Source organism: Nilaparvata lugens, chromosome 4, assembly GCF_014356525.2.
Source record: "Nilaparvata lugens isolate BPH chromosome 4, ASM1435652v1, whole genome shotgun sequence".
NCBI lineage: Eukaryota > Metazoa > Arthropoda > Insecta > Hemiptera > Delphacidae > Nilaparvata > Nilaparvata lugens.
The window spans coordinates 69,136,271-69,163,095 of record NC_052507.1 but is presented as its reverse complement, the minus strand read 5'-3'; the positions used below and the strand labels follow the sequence as shown (position 1 = coordinate 69,163,095).

At 34.4% G+C, this 26,825-nt stretch overlaps 3 protein-coding genes across 4 annotated transcripts in view; 2 read left to right on the top strand and 1 right to left on the bottom strand.

Annotated features, from left to right (window-relative positions):
* The first annotated feature begins 25 nt into the window (after positions 1–25).
* On the top strand, positions 26–6,755 carry LOC111049983 (protein yippee-like 5). Its single transcript, XM_022336200.2, has 3 exons — positions 26–176; positions 833–995; positions 3,494–6,755. The coding sequence occupies exons 2-3, from the start codon at positions 835–837 to the stop codon at positions 3,690–3,692; spliced, it is 360 nt and encodes a 119-aa protein (XP_022191892.1). The 5' UTR covers positions 26–176; positions 833–834; the 3' UTR covers positions 3,693–6,755.
* Positions 6,756–10,195: 3,440 nt separating this feature from the next.
* LOC111049984 (COMM domain-containing protein 4) overlaps positions 10,196–26,825 on the top strand; it is a 123,690-nt gene continuing 107,060 nt past the window's right edge. The window contains exons 1-2 of one of the 2 annotated variants that reach the window (XM_039426331.1): positions 10,196–10,388; positions 12,997–13,027. The gene's annotated coding sequence lies outside the window, so the exon portion shown is untranslated. Of the gene's footprint in view, positions 10,440–12,996; positions 13,028–26,825 lie in introns of both variants that reach the window. The other variant, XM_039426332.1, reaches the window with a different exon arrangement.
* LOC111054501 overlaps positions 13,472–26,825 on the bottom strand; it is a 49,723-nt gene continuing 36,369 nt past the window's right edge. The window contains exon 2 of the mRNA XM_039427082.1: positions 13,472–15,680. Within this exon, the coding sequence (XP_039283016.1) occupies positions 13,472–15,679 (2,208 nt within the window). The 5' untranslated portion in view covers position 15,680. The remainder of the gene's footprint in view (positions 15,681–26,825) is intronic.

Below are 26,825 nucleotides of genomic sequence, written 5' to 3'. Positions count from 1 at the left end.
TTATGTTGGCAATCATGTGAAGTGTCAGAAGTCAGCTGTTTTTACGTCATATTCTTGTTTTGATTGTGTTGTGGTTGTGTGCAGTTGTGACTGTTGTAAGCTGTCGTGTGTTTCTACGTATTTCTAGATCAAGCCTGAAAAATTCTTTCAATCTCTCCTGTTGGATATTTACTAAGGTAAAAGAGAAATTTAACTCAATATTTTAGGAGAAAAATAATTGAATAATCAGAACGTTTCAAGTTGTCAATGTATTTCATTTCAGCTTTCTACAAGATCAATAGTTCAGTTACAAGTTGGCAGTTTAATTTTGTCCTTTGTTCTATTTCATGTTGAAATGACATTGAAGGTTCATATCAGTTGCACTACTCTTATTTTTATGACTGATTATTGTTGATGAAATGTCAAACTCATTTTTAGTAGTAACCTATGCTTGATTTATAAATTATTTATTATAAGCAAGTAACATAAAAAGCACATGTCTTTGTTTACGATTTCTGTCAATAGCCTACACGTTAGCCTACTACACTTAAAAACATCCCAGTAAAAGCAATAGTGAATAATTTTTAGATTTAAATTTTAGATTCCTCTGCTTTTGCATGAGAATTTGTTACTATCAGATTTTAATTAACTTATTTTAATTTTATTTGTAATCTAGAAAGTGGTTTGCTTTCTAATTACGGTTCAAAGTACAATAAAAACTACGGTACTGTGTAGCTTTCATTAATGCCGTAATGCTTGTTCTTACTGTTTGTAAACTCTAATTTGAAAAGATTTATTTTTATACAAATAGCTTAACTTGTGTATTATTTAATTTACTGTACCTTTTTTCTAGATATGGGTCGAATTTTCCTGGATCATATCGGTGGCACTCGTCTTTTCTCGTGTGCCTCATGCGATACTATCCTAACCAATCGTAGTGAACTGATAAGTACACGCTTCACAGGGGCCACAGGTCGAGCTTTTCTCTTCAACAAGGTTGTCAATCTTAATTACAGGTAAAATCACTCTTATATTTCTTCTAAAATATTAAGGAAAAAATGTTGAAATATGAAAGTCTTTCAGGAGTAAGAGAACTCTTAGATAAAACCTGCGGGAGCTTTTGAGATACAATATTTGGCATTAGCTTATAGTAGTAGCATGACCTACTTCTAGAAAGTTCGTTTTACACTAGAACACAAGGCAGGGACAACAGTGATGTCCACGTGCATTATAGCAGCGATTCGGTTCAATGACCTGCCATGATTTATGGTTACCACAGTGATCTCCCAGAAAAGTCCCAAATGTAATAAGCCATAAGAAGTCCGTGACTCACTGGTCTCACTAATGTGATTCTGTAATACAAACTAAGGCTAATCAGAGCATGTATTACACAGGGTGCCCACATCCAGGGGGGGGGACGGCGATGACCAGCATAGTCATAATTGAAAAAATCCTCTAAAGAATAAAAGCTCCTCCCAATGAGCCACCTTGATAGGGTGTTCTTGAACGCAGTAGGTGAGCGCCCCTTCACTGAGTGTGACAGGCAATTAAACATCTTGATTGCCAGCACCGGTAAACAATCCCTGACCTCAGACAGTCGACGGCGTGGAACATCCAAGTTGGTCCTCCCCCGAGTGTTGTAGATGTGCACTTCCTCTCTTCTTGAGAACATAGGCTGGTGTTTTTTGACGTGCAAGAGTGATGCTATTATATAGAGTCCAAACACAGTATGGATGCCCAGACTTTGAAAAATGGGCTGGCAGTGAGCATCAAACTTGCTTTAAGTCATCACACGAAGTGCCTTTTTTTGAAGCAGGAGAATGCCTTTAGCATGAAAAGAATGACCCCACACAAGTATTCCATACCGGATATGACAGCTGAACACAGCATGAAACAGCATCAGCAGTCTATGGGCACTCAGAAGTCTTCTCATTTTACGGAGCAGATAGACCACTCTAGAAAGTTTTCTACAGACTCTGATGATGTGAGGTTCCCATGACAATTTGGTGTCCATGCTTAAACCAAGCAAAGTAACGGGAGCTGCACTGACAACCGCTGTTCTGGCCAGTGTACACAGCATCTCTTGGGTTTTGCTCCGTGTGGTACTCCTGCTTTATCTGAAGTAGCACCCATGATGGATACGACCTGCTGTCTGTTACCAAGGTAATCAGCAAACATACCCCATACTCTGCCCTGAAAACCGTACCTTTTCAACTTCCTGAGCAGGACATCATGGGAGACACAGTCGAATGCCTTTGATAAGTCACATAGAACAAGGTCAATTGATCCCTGTTCTTCAAAAGCATTGTTAATCCTCTCCATTAGACTAATCACAGCAGATGAGGTCGACCTCCTCCCTCTGAATCCGTGCTGCATGTCTCCAAGCAGATTATTGCATTCGATGAACTTTACCATCTCTCTCAACATAGCAGTCTCAATGACCTATCCAAGAGTCGGCACAATGGAGACTGGACGAAAATTACCAATATCATCAGGACAGCCCTGATGTCAATGTTTCTCAAACATTTGTAGAGTGTGGACCTAGCTTTTTAGAGATGACTTGATGGATAAATAATTATTTACTTCTAATTAGAAATGCATATTGCTAATTTTTTGTTGAGAATGATAAAATGTTATTTCCTTTAAACAAAATATGTAAATTATACACTGCTTTGTCCATAATATTGCAGTCATATTGTTATGTACAAAATGGTAAAGGCCTACAAACAGGCTGTGTCGTAAAGGTCACTAGCAATTATATTATACAGATAAGGGTAAAAAGGTCAAGAGATGCATACATACTTAATAATAGGGGAAAAACTGTTGAAAAGACTTATTAATTCAACCATGTATCAACAACTCTATTAACGAGATGCTAACTTTCACTTCCATGTGGAAATTGTATGTTATTTTTCACAATTCTTGAATTAAATGGAATAAAACTTTTGCTGTGATAGAAATTAGTCATCGGTTATTAAGTCATAATACTACAATAATAATATATCGAAGACTGATCACTAAAAAAATAATTTTAAATGTACCATAGACAGTAATATTTACATACACTTTAGATATCAAGACTATTCACTATTGTAGTAATTGACACTGCCTATTATGTCCAATCTGTATTTTTCGTGCGAATGAATTATATTTGATATTAATAAATTAGCTATGAATAAATTATATCAATAAACATGTTTTCAGCGTACAAGTTTACTTTGGCTGACGTATAGCACAAAGCTAGAACTTGAATTGTGTGAAATCTGCATTCAATCATGTATTTACTTTTTCAAGCTCTGCAGCCCAATGTGGGCTTTGGCCTCCTCCAGAACATTTCTCCAAGCATATCTGTCCTCAATAAAACTTCTCCATCCTTATTGAATCATTTCTGATCTCATCTTCCTATCGTAGTATTTTTGGTCTGCCCCTTTTCCTTCTCGAGTAAAGTTTGTCTTTGAGCAATCATTGATTATTGTATTTTGTGCTTTAATTTTATTATGTAATGTTTTTGCAGCGAAGTGCAAGACCGAGTGATGCTAACTGGCCGACATATGGTGCGAGACGTGTCGTGCAAGAACTGCGACGCCAAACTGGGCTGGATCTACGAGTTCGCCACAGAGGAGAATCAGCGCTACAAGGAGGGACGTGTCATCCTCGAGCGGGCGCTCGTCACAGAGAGTGACGGAATGGAGGAGCATATGGGCGATGATTGACACCACCTGCAGTGAGAACAGAAGCCAGCCGAAACACCGTTACCTTACGCAAGCACCACCCAAGTGCAACATTTCTGGAGCTCCTCGAGTCACATTGAAAGTGTCTGGAATATCCGACTAAATCATCCAATGTCTGATGAAAGCAACTGAGTACCTCGCAAATTTTGGTACAGTTCTCCATCTTCTATAAAGCTGTTGTTTTTCTTAGATTCGAATTTTAAAAATTCAATACAGTTCTCTGTTCTCTGTCTCATACAGTTCTCCATATTGTTTCCCCAATGTTTCAAATTTCTGAAATTCTATACTGTACTCTGTTCTCATGTGCTTAGAACTACAAATTTTCATACAGTTCATATTGTTCCTTCATTTATTCTATTTATTCATTTAATTAATTCATTCGCACAATAATTAATTACATCATCAAAATGATATGGAGGGGAAAAATAAAGTAACTTATTTATTTATTCTATTTATTCATTCGTACAATAATTACATCATCAGAATGATATTGAGGGAGAAAATAAAGTAACATTGTGCTATTCTTCTCTCGAATTCATCAATGTGTTGTTTTTCTCAGATTCGAATTTAAAAAATTGAATACAGTACTCTGCTCTTATATGTTTACAACTACAAATTTTCATACAGTTTTCCATATTGTTTCCCCATTTGGTTTTTTTTCAATATTCGAATCTTTCAAATTCAGTACTCTGTACCTATGATGCTCTCTACTAATTACGTTTACAGTAACATTTTTTAAACATCACATTACATAATTTTATTTTCACCATTCATTTCTATATTATAAATCTAGTTCATACTTTACTCTCAATACTAAGTTGCTTTGCTTGTGTGTTGGGTTTAACATTATTCCTTGACAAGCTATAAAGTGTGAATAATTTCGCGTACTAAAATGTATTTAGTCATAATGTTGGATGATAAGAAACGGAGCTAAAAAGCGGGTAATAGTGTACATTTAAAGGGTCGGTCAAATTCATAGATAATTCCATGAGCAGGTTGTAAAATTACTTTTATTGATGGGGAGATAGATCCTAATCAGCTAGGGATTGTTTTGAATAGCAATATTTTGTTTTATTGGGGGCTGAATTGGAAAAAGTATATAAAGATTATTCAAATTAAAATTGAGATTGACTAATAAAATAACTTTAATGCTATTGAATAACTCTCACTTCGAATCGATATGTGGGAAAAATTATTATTCAGATTATTATGTTGTAATATTGTTAGAGTTTAAAATAACTTGTGTCAGGTCAAATAGTAATTGATTCTCTAATAACTTTTATTGAACTAAAAACAAACCAAGCACTGACTATAACTCCACTTGATGGTTGTGAAAAACCATTTAGAACTGTGTTTTATTTGGTAATTCTTTTAATAGATCAACAAAAACTATAAGCTAGCCTTCTCGAATTATTGTGTTCACTATTAAATTCACTGATCATGCTTCATTTCCATCACAGGAGCAAATTATTGTCAGAAACTTTAAACTTGGTTACAATCTCAAAATAAATTTAATGTTTATATTTAAAATAAATTTAAATGTCAACTCCTAATAGATATCCAAAGTATTATAGTACTGCAGTCAAAACTTTGTGAAATAAAACTCATTCGAATAAACCTTTTGATATTAAATTATGGCTGTGATAAATAAAATAAAAATGAACTAGGTCGATCACTTACAGTTAATCTTGAAGCGTACAGTTCTAATACCTTCGTAACGGATACTACCAGTTATAATTAACTCATTAATCTATTATCATAATTCACCCATGTAATCAGCTCAACCACCCAGAGAGTGAATGTAATATTGAAACTCTCCAACCATGATGTCGTGGCGTCCAGATTTCATGTATTTGTACAGTATTTTGATCAACTATTGTTTGAAAGTAACAGTTAGTTCACTTGATTCGTGAATTAGGCATCGTGTATGGTATATAATAATTTGAATGACTGATTGCGTACATTTCACCACGGCGTAATCAACTACTAGAATTGTGACTCATAAATATGATAGATGATTCAACTTCTTTGGACTTTCATGTAGCTTAAACTGCGTTACTTCCAAATTCCCTCCGACAAAGAATAACCTTCTATTATTAAGATTAAGACAAAGACGAATTTATACTTTCTTGTACCTTTTAAGTATAACAATATTTTTTCAAATCAATTTATTTTCGATCTCAATGTTAGTTCATCAACTAAGCTATTAGTCATTCAATAAATTGAATTATTACTTCATGTAATTCCTCAATTTTTCCAAAGATATTTTGTATTTTATATGCTTCACTTGCTTCATATAGGACCTTGCAAATCTGAATTTTCTATCTCACTACTAACTAGTAGACTAACCAATACGATACTATATACCGGATAAAACAAGGTATTAGACCATGTTATATAGATGTTAAGAAATTTTATTCAGTTCTATTTCATAGAATATTTCAAGCTAACATGTTCAAGAAGTCATTTGTTTTCAGAGAAAGAGTTTGATTCATTTTATATCATTTGATGTGAAAATCATGACTATTTCCTGTAATTATTAATTCCTTCCAAAGTGACTCTCAAAACTTCTCCTCTATCAAATGAAATGCAACTCGTTACCTTGAAATGTGCTAGTAGAATCACCTTTCAGCAGTAGATTATGTCCATGAAACAAATAAATCCGTACTTGGAAAACAGAAGAGGAAATTTTTGTTGTGGTTGAAAGGAAAACAATCGTTGAACTAACTCACTGTATTTTATTGAGTCTATATTAAACATAAAAATAATAAACTATTCAACTCCATCTCCAAATTATAATAATAAATAGTCAATTTGGAGAGGCCGGGTAGTGGTGGTTTACTTTAATATTAAGTTGAAAAATGTTTTTATAAAGATTGATTATTGTAGATTAACTGTCCAGATGCGTTACTATTGAATTTTAGAGTTTAATTATGATTTTTGTAGATTTAGATTAGTTGAATAAGATTTATTTGTTTTTATTGAATGATAGCCTATCATGTATTATGTGTGATTCTAAAATAAAATATATATATAAAAGTAAGAGCAACTTGTGTTTCTGGTGCATGAAACTGTTTTACTCCCTTTTTACGTTAATGAAAATTTTTTTTAGTTTTCGAAGATATACATTAACAACTTGACTGACGACTGCTATGACAAGATACCAGTTAGATACAGTACTCATGAAGTACAATTAATAGAAATGAGTATCCGAATTGAATTACTTACATTACAGCACATAATGTGGGAGTAGAAGCTCTTTTCTTTCATTTGCTACTCATATGCCCGGTTGCACAAAAGTCTGCTAAATTTCAACACGAATTAAACTCCAAGAGAACTAATCAGAGATGCTATCTTTTCAAAGAAGCCTGATATTGGATCTCGTTGCATATAATCAGCGTTAAAATTTTACAGACCTTTGTACAACCATGCATCAGCATTGCTTCAAGTTGAAATAATCATGTTTTAATTGATCATTCACATAAATTGAGAATATGAGTGGTGATTTTGTAGTAAATCTGTATAATGTTAATGTGGTATCTGTGTTCAAGGTACAATGGACCTATCAAAGTATCTGTTCTCTGTTAGTGATATAGTAAGAGAAAAGGTTTGGAATGTACCTGTAAACTACAACAACAGTTTTCTCTATAGATCAATATTTTTTTCCTACAGTTACGTTGAAAAGTGAGCATTCCTGCACTGATTACAGAACGCAAAGAATCACTTTTCCGCTCTAGTGCGCAAAGTAATACTTTGCGCACTCTTAATACTAAGGCCCGGTTGCACAGCAGCCGGTTACATTTTTAGAAATTAAGATTTATTCAAATTTTCAAATTAATTGAATTAATTTAATTTTTAATTTGAATGAATTATCGATTATTAATTTTCAATTGGATTATCAAGTTTAAAATAAATTAAAGTTGTTATTAATTTATACAAACATTTGATGGATTTCAGCCATCATTTTACCCATCATCAACCACTTCTCATATTCAATGGTAACTGTAGGAAAAACTTAATGTGAAATACGTGCGCAAAGTTCGTTTGCTGCACTCAAGAAGCCATTCCGCCCTCGCCTACGGCTCGGGCGTAAACGTTTCTTTCGGTGCAGCAAACTGTCACTTTGCGCACTAGTTGCACAAATAACTATTGTGTAGTTGAGAAGTTGATATTGTGGTAATTATTCATACCGTATTAAATAAAAAGACTAAGAAATTGTCAAAAACCACAGATTTTATTGAAAGTTAGAAAGGCCGGTTTCGGTTGTTACACCATTGTCAATGTCAAAATGATAAACTCAGTTTTAGCTTATCGTCAGAGATTGAAAAAAGTGTTTCGGTTGTTACACCATTGTTAATTTCGAACTGATAAACTGAGTTTTAGTTTATCAAAGATTGAAATGGCTTAACAACAGAAACCGGTCATTCTAACTTTCAATAAAATCTGTGGTTTTTGACATTTTTTTAGTAGTTTTATTTAAAACTGAGTTTTAGTTTATCAAAGATTGAAATGGCTTAAGAACAGAAACCGGCCATTCTAACTTTCAATAAAATCTGTGGTTTTTGACATTTTTTTAGTAGTTTCATTTAAATATTCTTCGTGATATAGGCCTATTGTCAAATGCATTGGCAAGATCCAAAAACTGATAATTTTAATTTTGTGTCATCAAAATTTCTGCCTATAATAAATTTGGTTGAATTAAAATAACATTCTTTGTCGATTTACCAGGCTGAAAGTAATTTTCAGGATATTTTTAATAACATTATTTTATATTAAAAATTCTTAGTAATTTTTAATTACTGTCCAGTATTTTTGATAATTATGTCTGATGGATTGACAATTTTTGGAAAATATACATTTAAGAAAACATTTATTACATATTGATAGTCCAAAATAATGTGCAATTAAGTTAATTCAACCTCAATAAAGGTTCTTGTATTCTCATGATGAGCAGGGTATTATTTACTACCAATAAGAGTAATAGGGTGTTCTGATAACATAGGAGGGGCGATTTTTGCGGCATTTTAGCCATTTTCTTTTGGAATTTTATTTGCATAACTCTGACCCACACTAACAAAATGTAAATTTAATACACCTGGTTCCAAGTTTAGTGCCATTCGTTCGTTTTCAAGGCTCGTATTACATTAGGCTACCAGTGGATTGCTAGAGAGCAACCATTGGTGGCTGTGTTGGAAGAAAGTTCAGACACCAGGACTAACAGTGATCTGCCACTTCCTACTTCTCTGTCTGATGTACGTCAAGAAGAACCAGCAGTACATGTTGACTTGGACTGATGTGCATCAACATAACACCAGACATCGAGAGCTGATTGATATTCCCTGAGTATGCCTTCAGAGATCACAGGTGTGCTTCAGGAGTTCGGCATTGCGATACTTCAATAGGCTGCCTTCAGGCAAACAGTTGGATTTAAGAGCGTTCGAGAGAGTTTCATCCAAGCACTTGAAAAGCAAGGCATAGGTACTACAGTGCTAGTGAATATATGAGTGATGATTTGTCGGAAATGCTGTCTAGTTAAACATGCCTTATGTATGTTTTTATTTTGTGTATTATATGTTTTTGACGCCATCGATCCCATATTATGGGTAAAGGATGCAGATTTAGGTATAAAGGTACTGGTGGAAGGCTGGCGGCCTAAACGAGACACCTTGGTGAGTAATCAACTGAGAAGACCTTATGGTCGACTGCCAGAAAAAGGTGACTTCAGTGTTAAATAATTGTTGAATAGAAGCGCTATGTCATGTTCATTCATGACAAGGGGACAGGCCGTCCACTGATCATAAATAAGGCCCAAGCAACATTGACACAGCCTATCCAGCTACAACTGGTCAACGGCAACGTAGCAGTAATAAGGTTAATTAATTAGCATTTGAATAATTGCAATACCTCAGTAATATCTATCGTATATTTATTTTAATTACAGATAATTTATGTATATAGTACCTTTAATTAAACTCAATTCCACGTAAAATCTACCAAAAAATAGATACCACTTACATTTACATAACATTCAACCAGTCATCAAAGAATTAGTGGACTGCTACTCTCTATTCGAGCAATTTCAACTTATCAAAATTAGTTCGAATTGATACAGAGTAAGCCTGTCACCCTACTGCTTATTCAAAAGGCAGTAAAATTGATCAATTATTCATCGATAGTGTTTGTCCATCGAACCTTGATATCGATATTGAATATTTCGATAGAATCGGACCAGAAACTTTTATGGCAAACTAGTTAACCAGGCAAAGAATATTGGTGGAAAATCATAGATCGATCTGATAATTCCCAGAAAGTATAGTAGTTAAAATAACTCAAAAGTAGTTGCCTTTCTTTTTTGCAGGAAGTTTCAACTTTCCAAGAAGAAAAGCAAATCGATATATCAATGATAAGATATCGGCAGATTGACCATCAATGTCCAAATTATCGAACATTGTTGTTGGAATATCGATATCACAAAATATCGATTACTGATAACAAACTATTCATCGATCATAACCTAAAACAATAACATTCCACATGTTTTCCAAATAACAGTGTTTTTTTTTAATTATTTCCAATTAGTAAATATGATTCAATTAAGCTATTGATTAAAAATAGTATTCTAAAAAACTCACCCTTTAATTGATGGTCGATGAATGATATTATTCAAGTTCTCTTGCGGTAAGATACCAAGTAATAAAACTAGCCTAATATGAAACAATTCATTATTGAGTAAGTTAATATTAAAACCGTATAGTTTTTAATTGTGGCTGAATTATTTTATTCCAGCAACCTAGTGATATCTAATGAGTTTAACTGCTGGTTGTGAGACATTCAGTTTGGTGTTTTTTTTTACACCATCCAATGAATAATGAATATCTCATTAAACGATTATTGTTGAAGAAGTTAGGAGTAATCTTAACTCTGCTAAATGAAGACAATGATTTCATTATTCTGATGAAAAACATTAATACTTTAGCTGTAATATTTCATATTTTCTGGATATTTTTGTAACTTGGCCTATATTAAAAGTCATGAGTTATTAAACCTTGTTGTGTGTCGGTTGCACAAAAGCAGTTTAAATTTTAACCGTGATTAACTTCACAAGAACCAATTAGAGAAGCCGTCTTTTCTAAAATGCCTTCTTTGACTGTCTCTCGTGAAATTAATTACGGTTAAAATTTGACCGGCTTTTGTGCAACCGGGTCTGAACGTGTAGGTAACCGACAGATTAATCCAAAGTCGTTCAACCTAATTTTTGAAGTCGGACATGTATAACAGATAAGTTTTAATTAATAAGATTTGATAAAGTTATGGGATTTTTTGTAACTGCAGTGTGTGAACACACCTTATCAAACCACTGGTCGACAGTGAGCTTGGTCAGTTATAATGTGTATTTCTTACTAGAGAAACGTGATATTATGCTGAATTCCCACATATCAATGAAAGTGACCGGCATAGTGAAAATATTGATTGGACTAATATTGAAATATTTGATTGGACTGTTTGCACTCAGCAAAACCGATCAAATATGAATAGTCCTATAAGAACTTATGGGAATAATATTCTTACTGTATCGATAAGTTTCACTGTCTCTGATAATCCAGGAAATCCAGCTATCGTTCCCAGCTAGGTACTGTAAAGCTAGCTAGATTTACTCACAACAGTGACAATGAAAACTAAAAATATGATTCCCATAAAATCTAATTATGTTATTCATTTCACTCAGCCTGGCTGAGTGGAAATAGTCTAATTAGATCTAGTGGGAATTATATCTTCACTGTCACTGTTGTGTGCAAATCCAGCTTGAATCGGAATCATAATGGGAGTGTCATGAAAATTTCTCTCGGCTTTTCTAAGTGCTACAGTGCTGAACAAATCTACTTAATCTGCCTCATTGTTTATAATTAATAATTTATGTACTATAATGTGATTGTTCTAGAGAACTGACAGGCTAAGTTTTTCTTATGAAAACGGAGATCTATGAACATTTATAGCACAAAATATAAAATTGTAAACTGTATAAACTAATAGATATTACAATAATATTATTTAAAGAATAAATACATTTTGAATAGAAACACAAATAGCCTATGTTGTCAAATTCTACACTGTTTTATTTGGTACACGACCATGGTTTCGTGACTACACCGGTCACATTTTCAAGTTGACTTTAACATGGTCGGGTAACAAATAAAACAGTGTAGAATTTGACAACATATTTGTGTTTTTATTCAATTATGGAACGGTTCTACAATATTGACAATGACTCAGTCGAAATCCAATTTGTTAAATACATTGTCAACACCCTTTGATATAGTAGCATTCATAGTCAATATTATTGTGAGGTAGATTTTTATCTTCTGACACAGTGATGGGTGAGATTTAGTGCTTTATTTATCTTCTATTGATTTATTTATTTATAATAAAAACCCAAGGATGTAGTCAAATTTTACGAATTCGTTTGAAGAAAAACACAAACATGCTTCAAGATGTCATCTTCAGTGGTGTTTGAACATGTTTCAGTTTTTCACCAAATAAATTCCTGATATTTGACTGCATCCTTGGGTGTATTCTCCGATTAAATTCGTAATATTTGACTGTATATATTTATGTCTACATAAATATGTTTATGTCTTAATTGACAGGACTGTTGAGCAATCCTGGAATCTTGGTTCAATCAACTCATGTTTCGATTAACGAAAGTTGTTTGTTATCTGATCTCAGATAGTGTTTTCACTATTTATCTGCTAGTTGAGTTTGAAATGATGCAATAACAAAAAGTAATTATTCTCTGTGCAAAACTATCCAGTTTCCATTTGATAGCAGTTCTGTTCCTGATAATAGAGAACCTTAATTGGCTATGTTATGTATTTGCTCTCCAATTGATTTCAGTTGTAGTTGTTCTGTGTTCGTGAAAAACCTGCACCAATAATTTTCAACTCTTGAGAATTATTCCCATCTTTTGATAGAAACTTATTCATCTAGCCTACTTAGGGAGATACCATTTTTCTATTTTATTTTTATTCTTCATTCATTTATACAATAAGTACATTATTAAAATGATAGGGAGAGGAGAAATAAGGTAACCTTGTGCTATTCCTCTCCCAAATTTAAATAACACAAAGCCGGAATAGGTTAAGTCTTGTAGTTCTTCAATTCACAACATTTTCAGTCCTCAAATAAATATTTGCCATCTATATTTAATTTATGGATCTCATTTATTATGTACAGTATTTTATCTCTGCTTACAAACTATCATCAATTATTTTAATGGTTATTTTTTCAGCTGAGACCTGTCAGTGAGAAGTCGTTAAAAGGTAAGATATTTTAAAATTTACATTTGCAGTGTCGATTTGTTGAAATTGAATTTTAATTGTTGATAAATGATGGTATATTGATATATTCCAGTTATTATTCATATCAGTACTATTTTTTAAACACACCAATATTTTAATTCATTATAAAAGCAGCGTAACTTGTCATCTACAATTAATTTTAGGCATACAAGGAATGTATTTGAAAGACAATAGACTACCAAGAAATAATTTATTATTTTCAGCAGATGCTAATAATTCTTATTCATCTTTCAATCAGAATTATTATTTTTTGGATGAAAATGATTAATCAGATCGATTTTTAGGCATAATTCGTAAGGATTCCATAATCTCCAGTTAACAATGAATATTTTGCTTTGGATCTGAATTTCTCTTGAGAAGTTTATTTACAAGTAGCTATATTAGTCGAAGCCTCAACACAGCAAGTTATAACGAAGTCCTTTTGCCTCCCCATGCATAGAAATCTGCACCTCGTCTATTGGGTCTAATACTTGGCCAAGAGAGATCTCTGAAACCGTTGGTTCTGAATAGCATTTGCATGAATAAATTCCTGTCTCCATATTGCAGTTTCTTCACACAGCACGTCACAGTGTTTGTTGGAATCAGTGAGTTATCCATCAGGTCATTCGAATCTCCTCCCCACACTTCATTGGTCCAATCCTCATCTACAATACTCCTTTTCATTCTGGAATTGTTCTCAGTTTTGACTTCATCATCTTTGCCATCAGGTCCACTCCGTTTACCGCCCCAACTGGAAAACGCAGGCTTCCTTTTTCCACTGAATCCCGATCTGGAATGTGTGGTGTATAACTCATCAATGCGTTTCCTAATGTTTTTATCATCCTCAATTACATTCTCATCTTCGATACTCTCCAGTGGCTCGAACCGATAGTCTTCATCAGATGACAAATCTGATGAATACTCGTCTTCATATTCATCAGATTCAGACTCACTTCGCTTTTTTCCACCCCAGCTGTAAAATCTAGGCTTCCGCTTTCCAGCTCTTATCGTCATACGTTTTCGTTTCTCTCTGATTGAAGAGTCATTCTTACTACCTTCATCTTCATTGTCATTTTCGCGATCCCTCACATCATAAGATGAAATAATTGTTTTTATAGGGTTGATAACCTGTGGAATTTCAGTAGTTTGATCACTAGTATCAAATTCCAAAGCATTCTGATGTGTATAATTCCCAACGTTTTTTGAATCCTCATCATTACTGCCCTCATTATGCGAATCTAAATCTTCCTCACCTATCAACTGGCTTCGTTTTCCACCCCAACTATTGAATGCTGGTATTCTCTTGCCTCCCCAACTGTTGAAGGCAGCAGCTCTTTTATCTTCATCCAATTTATTCAAACCGTCAGATCTCTTACCTCCCCAGCTACTGAAGGCTGTGTTAGTTCTTTTGCCTCCCCAACTGTTGAAAGCTGCTGCCCGCTTACCTCCCCAACTATTGAAGGCCGGTACCCTCTTGCCTCCCCAACTATTAAATGCTGCAGCTCTCTTATCTTCGCCCGAAATGTAAGATTCTGGTACTCTTTTAAAGTTATCTAATTCTTCAGATCTCTTACCTCCCCAGCTGTTGAAAGCTGCAGCTCTCTTACCTCCCCAGCTGTTGAAAGCTGCATTTCTCTTGCCTCCCCAGCTGTTGAAAGCTGCAGCTCGTTTACCTCCCCAGCTGTTAAATGCTGCAGCTCGTTTATCTTCATCTAAATAATTTAATTCTTCTGCTCTTTTCCCTCCCCAGCTGTTAAAAGCTGCATTCCTCTTACCTCCCCAGCTGTTAAATGCTGCAGCTCGTTTATCCTTATCTAAATCATTCAGTTCCTCAGCTCTCTTACCACCCCAGCTGTTAAAAGCTGCATTCCTCTTACCTCCCCAGCTGTTGAAAGCAGCAGCTCGTTTACCTCCCCAGCTGCTGAATGCTGCATTACGTTTTCCACCCCAACTATTAAATGCTGCAGCTCTTTTCCCATCTATATTGCTCAATGTATCACCTTGCTGATATAATTTATCCATTTCATTGTCTGATTGAGGCTCATATAAAATTTCTTCGAATGGAATATACTTTAGGTAAGATTTTTCCCCAGGTACACTACTGTCAAGAAAGTTTTCATCCCTGGGGACCCAAGTACTGGAGAATGGTATTGAAGGAATCTTCTCTGGTATTGAATGTAGATGGAGTTTACTGGTGTCAATGTCATTCCAATCTTCATTGAGTGAATCCGATGTATCACTGGTGTAGTAGGGAATTGTGACGTAATTGGAGGCATTTGATGGCGCACTCCTCTTGCCTCCCCAACTGGAGAAGGCCGGGCCTCGTTTGCCTCCCCAGCTGGAGAACGCCGGTCTGCGTTTGTAGTCGAAGTAGAAGAGGTCGGAAAGTCGCTGACTGCCCCATGTTGACAGCAGAGGTTGGCGTTTGACAGCACTTTGGGTCCACGGTTGTCGGCTCTTGCAGTCGGCGTCGAGACAGTCCCATCTTGACAGCAGCGGTTGGCGTTTCACAGCACTTTCGGTCCACGGTTGTCGGCTCTTGCAGTCGGGGTCGAGACAGTCGCTCTCGCCTTGCGCTTGCACTTTGCAGCAGGCCAATTGTATTGTCAGAACCAGCCACCACCATATCTTCATCCTGCAACAAAACACGTCCAATTGAAGATGCGATAATACAAATTGCCATTATGTTCATCCTACAACAAAACAGTTTCAATTGAAGATGTGATAATACAGATTGGAAGATTGGCAGAAACATTTCACTGACTCGCTGCCATCTTTGTCTTGCATATGGCTTTTCCTGTGATAATACTGAGATTGGAATAAGTTATTAGCAGAATCATTCCACTGATTTGCTGCTAGCTCTATCTCCTATAGTGAGGTCCACGTTATAATGACAGTATTTGTTCAGCTTTGGAATTGCTATCCTTGTCTATCATTCGACAAAGCCGGTGGTAGTATCCTTTTCTAGGTCCACAACGATACCAATTATGTTTTTGACAGTGTAGAAATATAATTAATCAATGCAGAGAATCAGCATCACTATTCTCCTATATTTATCCACTGTCATTATAACGTGGACCTCACTATAGCTCATTGACTGATCAAGTTTATCTTTTCCAAATAAGTTTTTCAAGTATTGACTCAATTTTGAAAAGTAAACTATTATCGGAAATAGATTATTTTGAACAATATCATATTAATATATTAAGTGAGCAATTTCTATATCTCTATTATTTCTATATTTCTATATATTTATTTATGTCCAACGGATCTTGAAAACGGCTCTAACGATTTTCCCGCTATTCAATTTGATACAATGAAAACTTTTGTTCTACAATTAAAGACTAAGCACAAAGAGTCGATTCAAGGCATGACATTTATTAAAGGTGGCTGTGTCACTATCTTAGAAGAGAAGAATGAGCTGTGGTTTGAGGATATCCAGCAACTTCTTCAAAAATTAGGAGCTTTCTTTGTTTATTATCCTTTTAAATGTCTATCATTCTTGTATGTCGAATAATCAATTTAGGGCGGTGAAATGGTATAGCCCTGGTCACATTTATCATGCAGCTTTCCGATCCCATCACAAATAATCAGTAATGACAACGGCTTGGTATGGTACATGCCACACATACATGTGATCTGTCACACCACCACCCGTCTACCCCATAGAAATATCGGACATGAGTAGGATCGAAACGCTGTAAATGTTAATACTACGGCAATAATATAATTCAGTCCATTTTGATATATTTATTGGCTGTCTGTGATTTTGTAAATATGTATTTAATGTTTTGATTGTTGTTCAATTTTGACTGTTGCAATACTGTGAACGATCTCAAGAGCCTTCTAACATAAAATGATTTTAATATTATTTAAGGCTGTGCAAAGGCTAAAAATAAACTTTCTACTGGTGATATTTTTCAAAGTTTTTCGATTTCTATATCATCAAGGTATCAAAATGAAAAAGTTTTCTCAGGAAAACATTTTTTTCCGATCATTACTTTTTGAGATATGAGAGGCCTAAACTTGACATTTATGGGACAGAACATTTCAAATTCGGTAAGAGATAAATTCATAAGATTTGAAGGATTGATTCTTCATAGTATTGTTGATCTAGTAAAACAAAAATATTCTGAAAATGTCGATTTTTGAGAAAGTTATTCAATTTACTAAAAATGACCAAAAATAACTTTTTGTTGAGATATTTTTGATAAATTGAATAACTTTATCAAAAATTGATATTTTTAGAAAAATTTTTTACTAGATCAACAATACCATGAAGAATTTATTCTCTAATTCTCATGAATTTATCTCTTACCGAATTTGAAATGTTCTGTTCCAAAAATTTAAACTTTAGGCCCTCATATCTCAAAAATTAATGATCGGAAAAAATTTTTCTAGAGAAAACTTTTTCATTTTTATAGCTGGATGATATACAAATCGAAAAACTTTAAAAGATATCACCAGAAGAAAGTTTATTTTTAGCCTTTGCACAGCCCGGGCTTTAATGTGAAATAGCAGGAACCTGTGCTTCGCAAGGAACTATTTTCAAACTTGATAATCTGAAAACTTGACCTAATGAAATCTTGAACAATTGAAAATAGGCCTATAACCATCCTTGGCTAATTAAGAATCTAGCCTATATGCAAAATTTCAAGTTAATTAGTCCAGTAGTTCAGACGTGATGATGCGTCAAACATAATTTTCCTATCCCGTAAGTGTATAAGCCAACTCTTTATTTTATTATAGATATGGTTAACGACTGCAAGAGATAGGAGTGTGGAACAGAATAGTTGTTAAACTATGATAGCGCCAGAAGTGTCTTAAACACAATAGTAGGTACAACATAAACTTTTTGAAAGTGATTTGAAAAAAAATTGAAAAATTGTTAAAACAACAGAACTGAAAGTTGTCAACCTCCATTCTACCTCCATTTAGAGAGGCTTTTGTTTGAGCCGAATGAAATCTTCTATCTTATATATATATATATATATATATATATATATATATATATATATATATATATATATGATTGTCTGTTTGTTCCCTATGACTTATTATTCCATACATGTGGCATAACCACATGAATAACTTTTTCACAAATGTAGGTGAAGAAATGGCGGAGACAATAATAGATTCCTTAAGAAAACCACTAGACCAAATCATATCCCAATATAAACCTGTTACAAGAACTCTACACTCCATCTACTTTCACCCAGTAACTGAAGATGAGCTTCTTGAAGCTATTAGTAGTTTGCGAAATGACAGTGCTCCAGGACTTGATGGAATCAATAATAGAACATTGAAGTCGATAAAAAATGTAATTGTAAAACCATTAATTCACATATTTAATTTAAGTCTGTCAAAAGGAATTTTTCCAAAAGCTATGAAAGAGACATGTGTTAGACCATTACATAAAGGAGGCGACAAAACAAATGCCACCAATTACAGGCCTATTTCACTTATAAGCAATATTTCTAAGATTTTGGAAAAACTGGTAAAGAAACGTCTTGTGAATTACATGGAAAAAAACAACTTACTATCTAGGAATCAATTTGGTTTTCGTGAGGGGAGGAGTACAGAAGATGCGGTATTAGAATTGTCAAATTTTGTCACAGATAAGCTAGAAAATAACAAAAAATGTGCAGCAGTGTTCCTGGACCTAGCAAAAGCTTTTGACACTGTTAATCACAGTTTGCTGCTGAAGAAATTAGAAGCCATGGGAATTAGAGGAGTTCCTCTAGCATGGTTTAGATCATACCTCTGTGACCGGCGTCAAAAAGTCAAAGTTGAAGAACATCTCAGTTCAGAGGGAACGATGAAGTTTGGGATTCCCCAAGGAACAGTTCTTGGGCCAATTCTGTATTTGGCATATGCAAATGAGCTATGTTCAATTAAGATAAGAGGAAGAGTAATAGCTTTTGCTGATGATACGTGTATACTATTTGAAGGAAACACCTGGGAGGAAGTTTTTAATCTGGCACAGGAAGAATTGATCAAAGTCGATAAATGGTTAAGAGAAAATTTGCTTACAGTAAATGAAACAAAAACGAAATTTTTAGCCTTTTCTCTGACAGAACGGACGAGACCACCGGATTCTTCAATAATCCTGCATCACTGTGGAAGCACCAACAACCCGTGTGATTGCCCTTCAATTCAACAAGTCAATGAAATAAAATATTTAGGAACAATAGTGGACAACAAATTCAAATGGGACAAGCACATTAATCTATCAATTACCCGGATCAGGAAGCTTCTCTACAAATTCTATCAACTCCGTAAAATCCTCAACTATGAGACATTAAAAACTGTTTATTTTTCTTTAGTGCAATCAATTTTAAGATACGTCATAATTATCTGGGGAGCTACGAATTTTACACATGTTGAACCTCTCTATAAACTTCAAAAACGAATACTAAAAATAATAGGCTTCAAGGAGAATCAATTCCCCACGAACATTCTTTTCAAGGACAGTAAAGTACTGAGTGTAAGACAACTCTACATCCAGGCTATCATCACGCGAATGAGGAGAAACAACGAACACATAAGACTGGCAGATCATAACCATCAAACAAGGCAGAGAAACACGTATTCAATAGTACCAAGGATGAACACTACATTTGGGCAAAGAAACTACACATATTTGGGACCAGAAATTTTAATAAGGTGGCTCAAAATGATTAATCCATTTTACAGACCTATGTTTTCGAAATTGTCGGCCTAGCAGCTACAGAAGAACGGAAAGATGATCATGATTCAAGATCATATTGAGATAATATGATTTAGCATCTAAATTTACCAGCTGTAATAAAAACGTCACCCTATGATAAATTGTGTAGGCTACTGGTATTACAACGGTAGTTTGGAGTTGAAGTGTAGTTGATTGATACCAGCTGTAGATAATGGTTCCTTAGAAGACCTATACAAATAATTATCACTCCCCTATTATTGAGTAACCGGAAAATGTTGGAAAAAAATTATTCACTTCATGGAAGAGAGTTGTTCATATTGCATTCATTAATGGCAGAATAATTTACAATTTTTTTTTTAATTTAGCTTAGCTTATATTCATCCTTAAATGGAAGATGGAAAGAATATGTAATTCTGTGTGATTCATTGTACATCGCATATTTCCTGGACCATCTATTGACAATCAACAACTATGAAAACATTGGATTCATCTTTGAAACACTGATTTATCCTATCTATTTTTTTTAATTCAACACTTTACTGTTAGATATTACTACCAATTGATTGAGAAGAATATGTTTTGGGAATAATGGATGCTGCATGACTAAGCACATAGGAAGTCCGTATTCAGATGTAAATGAAAATATTGATTGTCAGATAAATTATTTCATGATTCACCAAATAAAGTAAAGTGTGACATGAGATACATTGACTTTTTGGCGGTACAAAGTTGCCAGGTAAGCTAGTTGTAAATAAAGCTTCATTATTAATAGTCAACGCTGAAAAAAGACAGGCTCAATCACCAGGAATACTATAAATTCTATGATGGATCCAAATAAAATTAAACTCGATCAGCTGATTGATGAAATTATTTTAAGCTTTCCAATGATTACAACATATGTTAGAAATTTCATGTGTCAATTATCTCAGTTCCATATGGCATTCACCTTACCATGTTCATAACCTTACTAAATAGGATCCTTTTTCATCCATTGAAACCCTTAGAGGCAAAATATCTCAAAATCCGTTCTTAGTGCGCGTCTAGGATGTTTGAAGAATTTTTGTGCAGAGTTTTAAGTCTGTAGGCGAATTAGTTTGAGCTGTAGTGTGATTTTACATGAACATTTTTTTAAAATGCCCTCTCCTGGACCCCTCTCTGATCCTGGTCGGAATTTTTCTGCATAGATCTAATTTTTTTTCGTAGCTGAACAAAAAAGTTCCTCATGAATTTGCTGTGCAATGAGCGGTTAAAAAGTACAAAATTTTTGGGGGGCCCCAGCTCCCTCAGGGGGGCAAATTTCTGAAAATCCTTTCTTAGTAGATGTTTTGAGGCTATCATAAACAATTGTGCAAAATTTCAAGTTTGTAGGCTCAGTAGTTTGGGCTGTGGTGTGATTTCAGTCTGTCGGGGCTTAGCCTTTTATAGATATAGAGAGAGAAGAAGAAGAGAAGAAGAAGAAGAAGAAGAAGAAGATATCGTGGACCGAGCTTCGCTCTGGAGTACAAAAGCATAAAGAATTTATTACGAAAGAAGAAATTATAATAACATTCATACAGAAATGTTCTATCCTATCACATTAAATTGAGATTAATTCCCAGAGGAATGCAAAAATTTCCCTCACAAAGGTCCGGTTGCACAAAAGCCGGTTAAATTTCAATCCTGATAAATTTCACGTGAACCAAATCAGAGAAGACCATTTTAAAAAGATGGATCTACTGGAATTAATCAGGATTGAAAATAACACGGCTTTTTTGCAACCGGCACTAAGTACCTGATTGAATGATTACAAAAGTTCAACAGCTGAGTCATAATTTTGACACAGTCCCACACACATAACTCGCTCACTCACTTCCATCATCAACAGACGACAAAATAATTATTATCAGCTGTTTTTCCAAGGATGAATAATAATTATCTTTTTAATGTCCTTTAGCGAGTTTTCCCAGGGATGAGACCTAGTGCAATCGAATTTTAATTTTATAAACCTACTATGTTCTGAATTTCGTGAGAATCGTTAGAGCTGTTTTCGAGATCCGGTGAAATACAAACATATAAACATCTAAACATCCAAACATCTAAACATATAAACAGAAGTTGCTCGTTTAATAGTATAGGATAGAGCATTAGACCAGAAACAATATTCTCGTGAAAAGTTACAGTACATTTCAAATCAAATCAAATCATTTATTTTCTCCATTTAAAAAAAACAAAAACAATCACAAATAAAGAGCGAATCAAAAAATTATGAATAATAAATTTAAACAAAATACAAGTGTTAACTTAAAAATAAGAAAATAATAATACAAAATCATAAATATCTCTTTACATATGTAAATATAATTTACTTATTATATATGGCATCACCAGCAAAAGAATAAACTTTGCCCGCTGGTGATTTACAAAGAAATTTGTGGTCTAGTGTGTACTGTTTTTCAAATATGGAATTTTAAGAGGTCCATTTAACTCTTAAATTGTAGGAGATTATAGATTTCATGGTTGAGTGGTAGAGAAGACTCCATTCCTCCGCCTTTTCCCCGTCTGAAAAAGAATTAGGCCTATTTCATGCCAATTCCCACAGAGGAATTTCGCTGATTATCATTATTTAAATTTTTAACTTTTCAAGAAATTTGAATCATTACACCTCCTGTAATTAAATAACTGGGGAAACCATACTTCGAAGATATTGTGTTGCCATCAAATCATCTCAGCTTTGTACGTAATTTGAAAGATCGATTTGACATTGGAAGTTGTGAACTCAAAGCAAGCTGAAATTGTTACCGACTGCAGACATCTCCCGATTAATTTCGATGTTGGTGGCCATATTGTTTGCAGCCAGTGTCTTTACTCAACACAACTCAAGTCTGCCGAAGCTATAATATTGCCTTAGTGGTTTAATTATGAGCTGTGCAAGTGTACTCGATGGTTGCAGACCTCAGAAGGCTTTTGATCTTGGATTATTACCATTACCACGTAATTCGTTCAATTAGATCAAGGTTGAGCTTCAAAGGTATGTTCAAATTTCTGAAGGTAATCATTTCATAAATTACAGAAAAGTTGTAAGTATTCTTGCATAATATATTCTTCATACTTAAGGTTAACAAGATATCTTTGTTTGAAAAAGTTCAAAAATTTTCAAGATATTTATCGTAAACTCTAACAATTACAACATAATAATGTGAATCATAATTTTTCCCACATATCGATTCGAAGTGAGAGTTATTCAATAGTATTCAAGTTATTTTATTAGTCAATCTCAATTTTAATTTGAATAATCTTTATATACTTTTTCCAATTCAGCCCCCAATTAAACAAAATATTGCTATTCAAAACAATCCCTAGCTGATTAGGATCTCACCATCAATAAAAGTAATAATTTCTCATAATATTCACCAATTCTGTATTCAATTGAATTTATTTTTTACAAAACATTTCCTACAGATTAAACATCAATAAATGTACTAGCTACGAGTAGATTATATCAGAGACAAACAAATAAGTTATCTAATATCTTACGCTTATCCTTTCTCTATGATTATATCTATACTAAAGCTATTTCCCAAAATAATGCATTCCCAAATAATACTGTTTCCCAAATAATTTTTTGTGAGAAAATATTAATTCCCATTATTTCCCAAATAATACTGCATGAACCTGACGACTATATAGACTATATGTCTATATATGACTATATAGACTATCAGTCCAACATTATTGTCATTGAACTAGCCTATCTCTATTGACATAAATTCTGTTCAAAATCAGTCTAATTTAGTTTTATATCAGTAGGATTCATTTCATTTTAGCTTAGATAACTTTTCTCTTTATTTTTTGTAAACTGGTATTTGTTTGAGGAGACCCAGAATATGGGCTATCAAAAGCTCCAGTTTATTGTAACAGTGTGGGATGAAGAATGGCGGAGGGAAATGCATTGAGAGAGGTGGGCTGGAATTTTGATATGTGGATATACTGCGCTCAGCCCAGTTTATTTACGGTGTCAAATTTCATGCCGTCGCTTGCAGAAAGGATCATGCAAATTTGAGAGGACAATAACAACATCGGAAATGAAATTCTCCAGATTTGTGGGTGAGAATCAGACAGCGGTAGGGCAAAACAGCTCCCACACCTGGCAACTGTGAACTGTGCAACTCCATCGCATTATTCAGATAAAATATCTTGATGTTTGGAGTAGATTCGGGAGTGTTCTGCCTAAGGGTCTTCGTCCTCACGGTTTCCTTTTGACAGTGTCCTAAAATTCATTTTCGTGATTTTACAACTGGATGTCGGGACTCAAAAACACACAAAATATGTAGTTGAACACAGTTGTAAAGTGTGAGTGAAATTATGATTTCCAAACTTGACAAATATGTATTGTAGTTGTACTAGATTATTCACCAGCAAGTGAAATTACGATTCCCAAATTGAATAAGTATGTAGTTGAACTAAACATTAGTAATTACATTCCGCATTTTTTTCTCTTCATAGGCAGTTCTGTAAAATTGAAGGTTTACAAAAACAATTTCTCGGAACGGTAAGCAGCTAACTCAATCCTAGTTCAGTTATGTAGTTTCACTGTAGGTATATTATACGTTGTATAATGAACTCTAGTGATAAATAAATAAATACCGAGTGACCTGGTTTGCTCAGGTCTGGTGTTAGTTTTCAGGTCGCTCCTGATCAATTTCAGGACCTCTGAAATTAAACACTTGACTTAACGACTGGTTTTAGGTAGCCGGGACCGACGTTTAACGTGTCCTTCCGAAACTATCGAATTGGATTATTCTATTTTATAGAAGTTCTCAATTAGAATGGAAATGCTATGATATTTTACTCCATTTGTTATCAAGGGTATCAAGCGTTATCAACGATCAGTAATCAAAGATCAACGGTTATCAGTCGTTATCAACGACTGCTTTTAGGAAGCCGGGACCGACGATTAACGTGTCCTTCCGAAACTCTATTGAATTGGATTATTCTATTTTATAGAAGTTCTCAATAAGAATGGCAATGCTATGATATTTTACTCAATTTGTTATCAAGGGTTGTTGATAATTTTGACATGAATCGGTAGCTATTTCAATATTGAGGAAAGGTAGGTAAGATTTTCAGATCTGGAACTTTCAACTTTAATTTTATTCTTTCAATTTCTGAGGCTTAACTTTCAAGAGAGTAGTAAATGTTAGGCATGATTGTGAGTCATACCAGAAAGCTTCCTTTAGTTATTTCCAAATTTTATAAACGGACACCTTGAAAATTTTGATTTTTAGTCAGGTAACATTATGGAATTCGAATTGAAAAACAGTACGGATCTCAAAATGTTCAAGTGGGTGTAAAAAAGAACCTGTATTAGGTGTTCACGTCCAACTAAATAATAGTTCCAATTCTGAAGAAAGTGATAGGCGATCGCTTTCGAAGGTGGAATACCAGATACCACCTACATTTAGTGCCATCTCAAATGAATTGAAAATTGAACTCCCCTCTTAAACAATCGCTAAACGAATCGCTCTCTCATTTCCGATCGAGTGTTTTCGTCTGCGAACCGTAATATCCGCTCTATCCCAAGCTTTTTCTCATTTATTTGCTGTGAGGACTGTTCAAGATGCAGCACAGTATCATATCTTATTGTGAACTCTGAAATTCTTTTGAGAAACCAATTTTGAGGGGGAGGATTCGAATGTTAACTGTTGGCTTTCTGAAGCATTCTATTCCTCTGAGGCTAGTTGGGCGATCTGTCAGGAATTCGAAATTAGATTTTGTAATGGACTGTTACCTTGGCACGGACAAGGAAAGATTAGAGGTGATTTCTGGGGGAAAGATCTGTTGCGCCTGTATAACTTTCTTATTCAAATAAAACTGGAAACTTTGAAGCCCCAGTATCACCTGTTGATATGCTGGATAGCATCAGCATGCAAACGACAAGATATTTTTTCAATTCAAACAATTTTATCATTGACATTTTTATTTCAATGACGAATCTTACAACTTATCGGAATCCTGTCCTTCATTACTATTACTCTAAAGGTGCGTACAGACTCTCGCTCTGCTCCGCAACCGAACGTCACTCCAGCAGAGCGATTGATGATCGACCGGCGAGCAAGAGTGGTTCGACCGGGGAACGCGAGAAGATCCAACATCTTCCGTAACGTTCATGATGGGTGCGTGGGTGGAGCGTCTGTGGTTCGATGGTGGTACGAGGGCGGTACGAGGGAGGAGCGTGCTCGGTGCGGGTTGGAAGCGCGAATATGTGTACGCAGCTTTAGATTGGCATTACACCACATGACTCAAATCAAATCTTTATTTGTCCCAAAAACATAATAACAATGACAAAAATGGTTATAAATGAAAAAAGTAAAATACAATATAAAATGAAAAAGAAAAATACCATTAATAGGATTATACATAACTATATTAAAAACGGGAAGTCCCTGCAAGGTTCGAGGAACCTGAGCGCAGAGGCCGAGTGCTCAATGCTTAACAGTAGAAGAAAATAATAATGAGATATTATTAAGAAATAGGGAAGAGACCAGGTGAGTGAGGAAGGGAAGAGAAAGAGCAGAGTGAAGGCATAAGGGAAAGTAAAGAATAGTTGAAAATTGCATAAAAAAACATGACAAGTCTTTATACTAAGCTATGAGGAAATTACATTGCCAAAATTACATTGTTCGAGATTATCCATGTATGAATTTCAATTAGCAGTTTTCTATTAAATTTACTAGTGATAAAATGGTTAGGAATAACATTGATGAACTTTGATACCTGATATAAAAATTGTTTTCTACTAATTGATAAAATAGTATCTGTAATTTGAAAAGTAATAGATGAGGGACGGAGGTTATACGGTGAAACACGCAGGTTAAAAAGATTCATTTGTTTATTTATGTATTTGATTGAATTTTTTATGTATAGCAGCTGCCTGACAGGTAAAACATCTAGCTCACTCAACAGGTACTCACTTGGATAGAGTCTTGGTTTTCCCAATATAGCTCTTATGAGGTGTTTTTGAATTATAAAAAGTTTTCCAAGTGGTTTGAGTATGTTCCACCCGAAATATTTATTCCATATTGCAGAAATGATTGAATGTAGGGAAAATAT

Coding starts and splice junctions, on each gene's coding strand:
- LOC111049983 (XM_022336200.2), top strand. CDS start 835: ATGGGTCGAATTTTCCTGGATCATATCGGTGGCACTCGTCTTTTCTCG. Junction 996..3,493: donor GTTGTCAATCTTAATTACAG/GTAAAATCACTC, acceptor ATGTTTTTGCAG/CGAAGTGCAAGACCGAGTGA.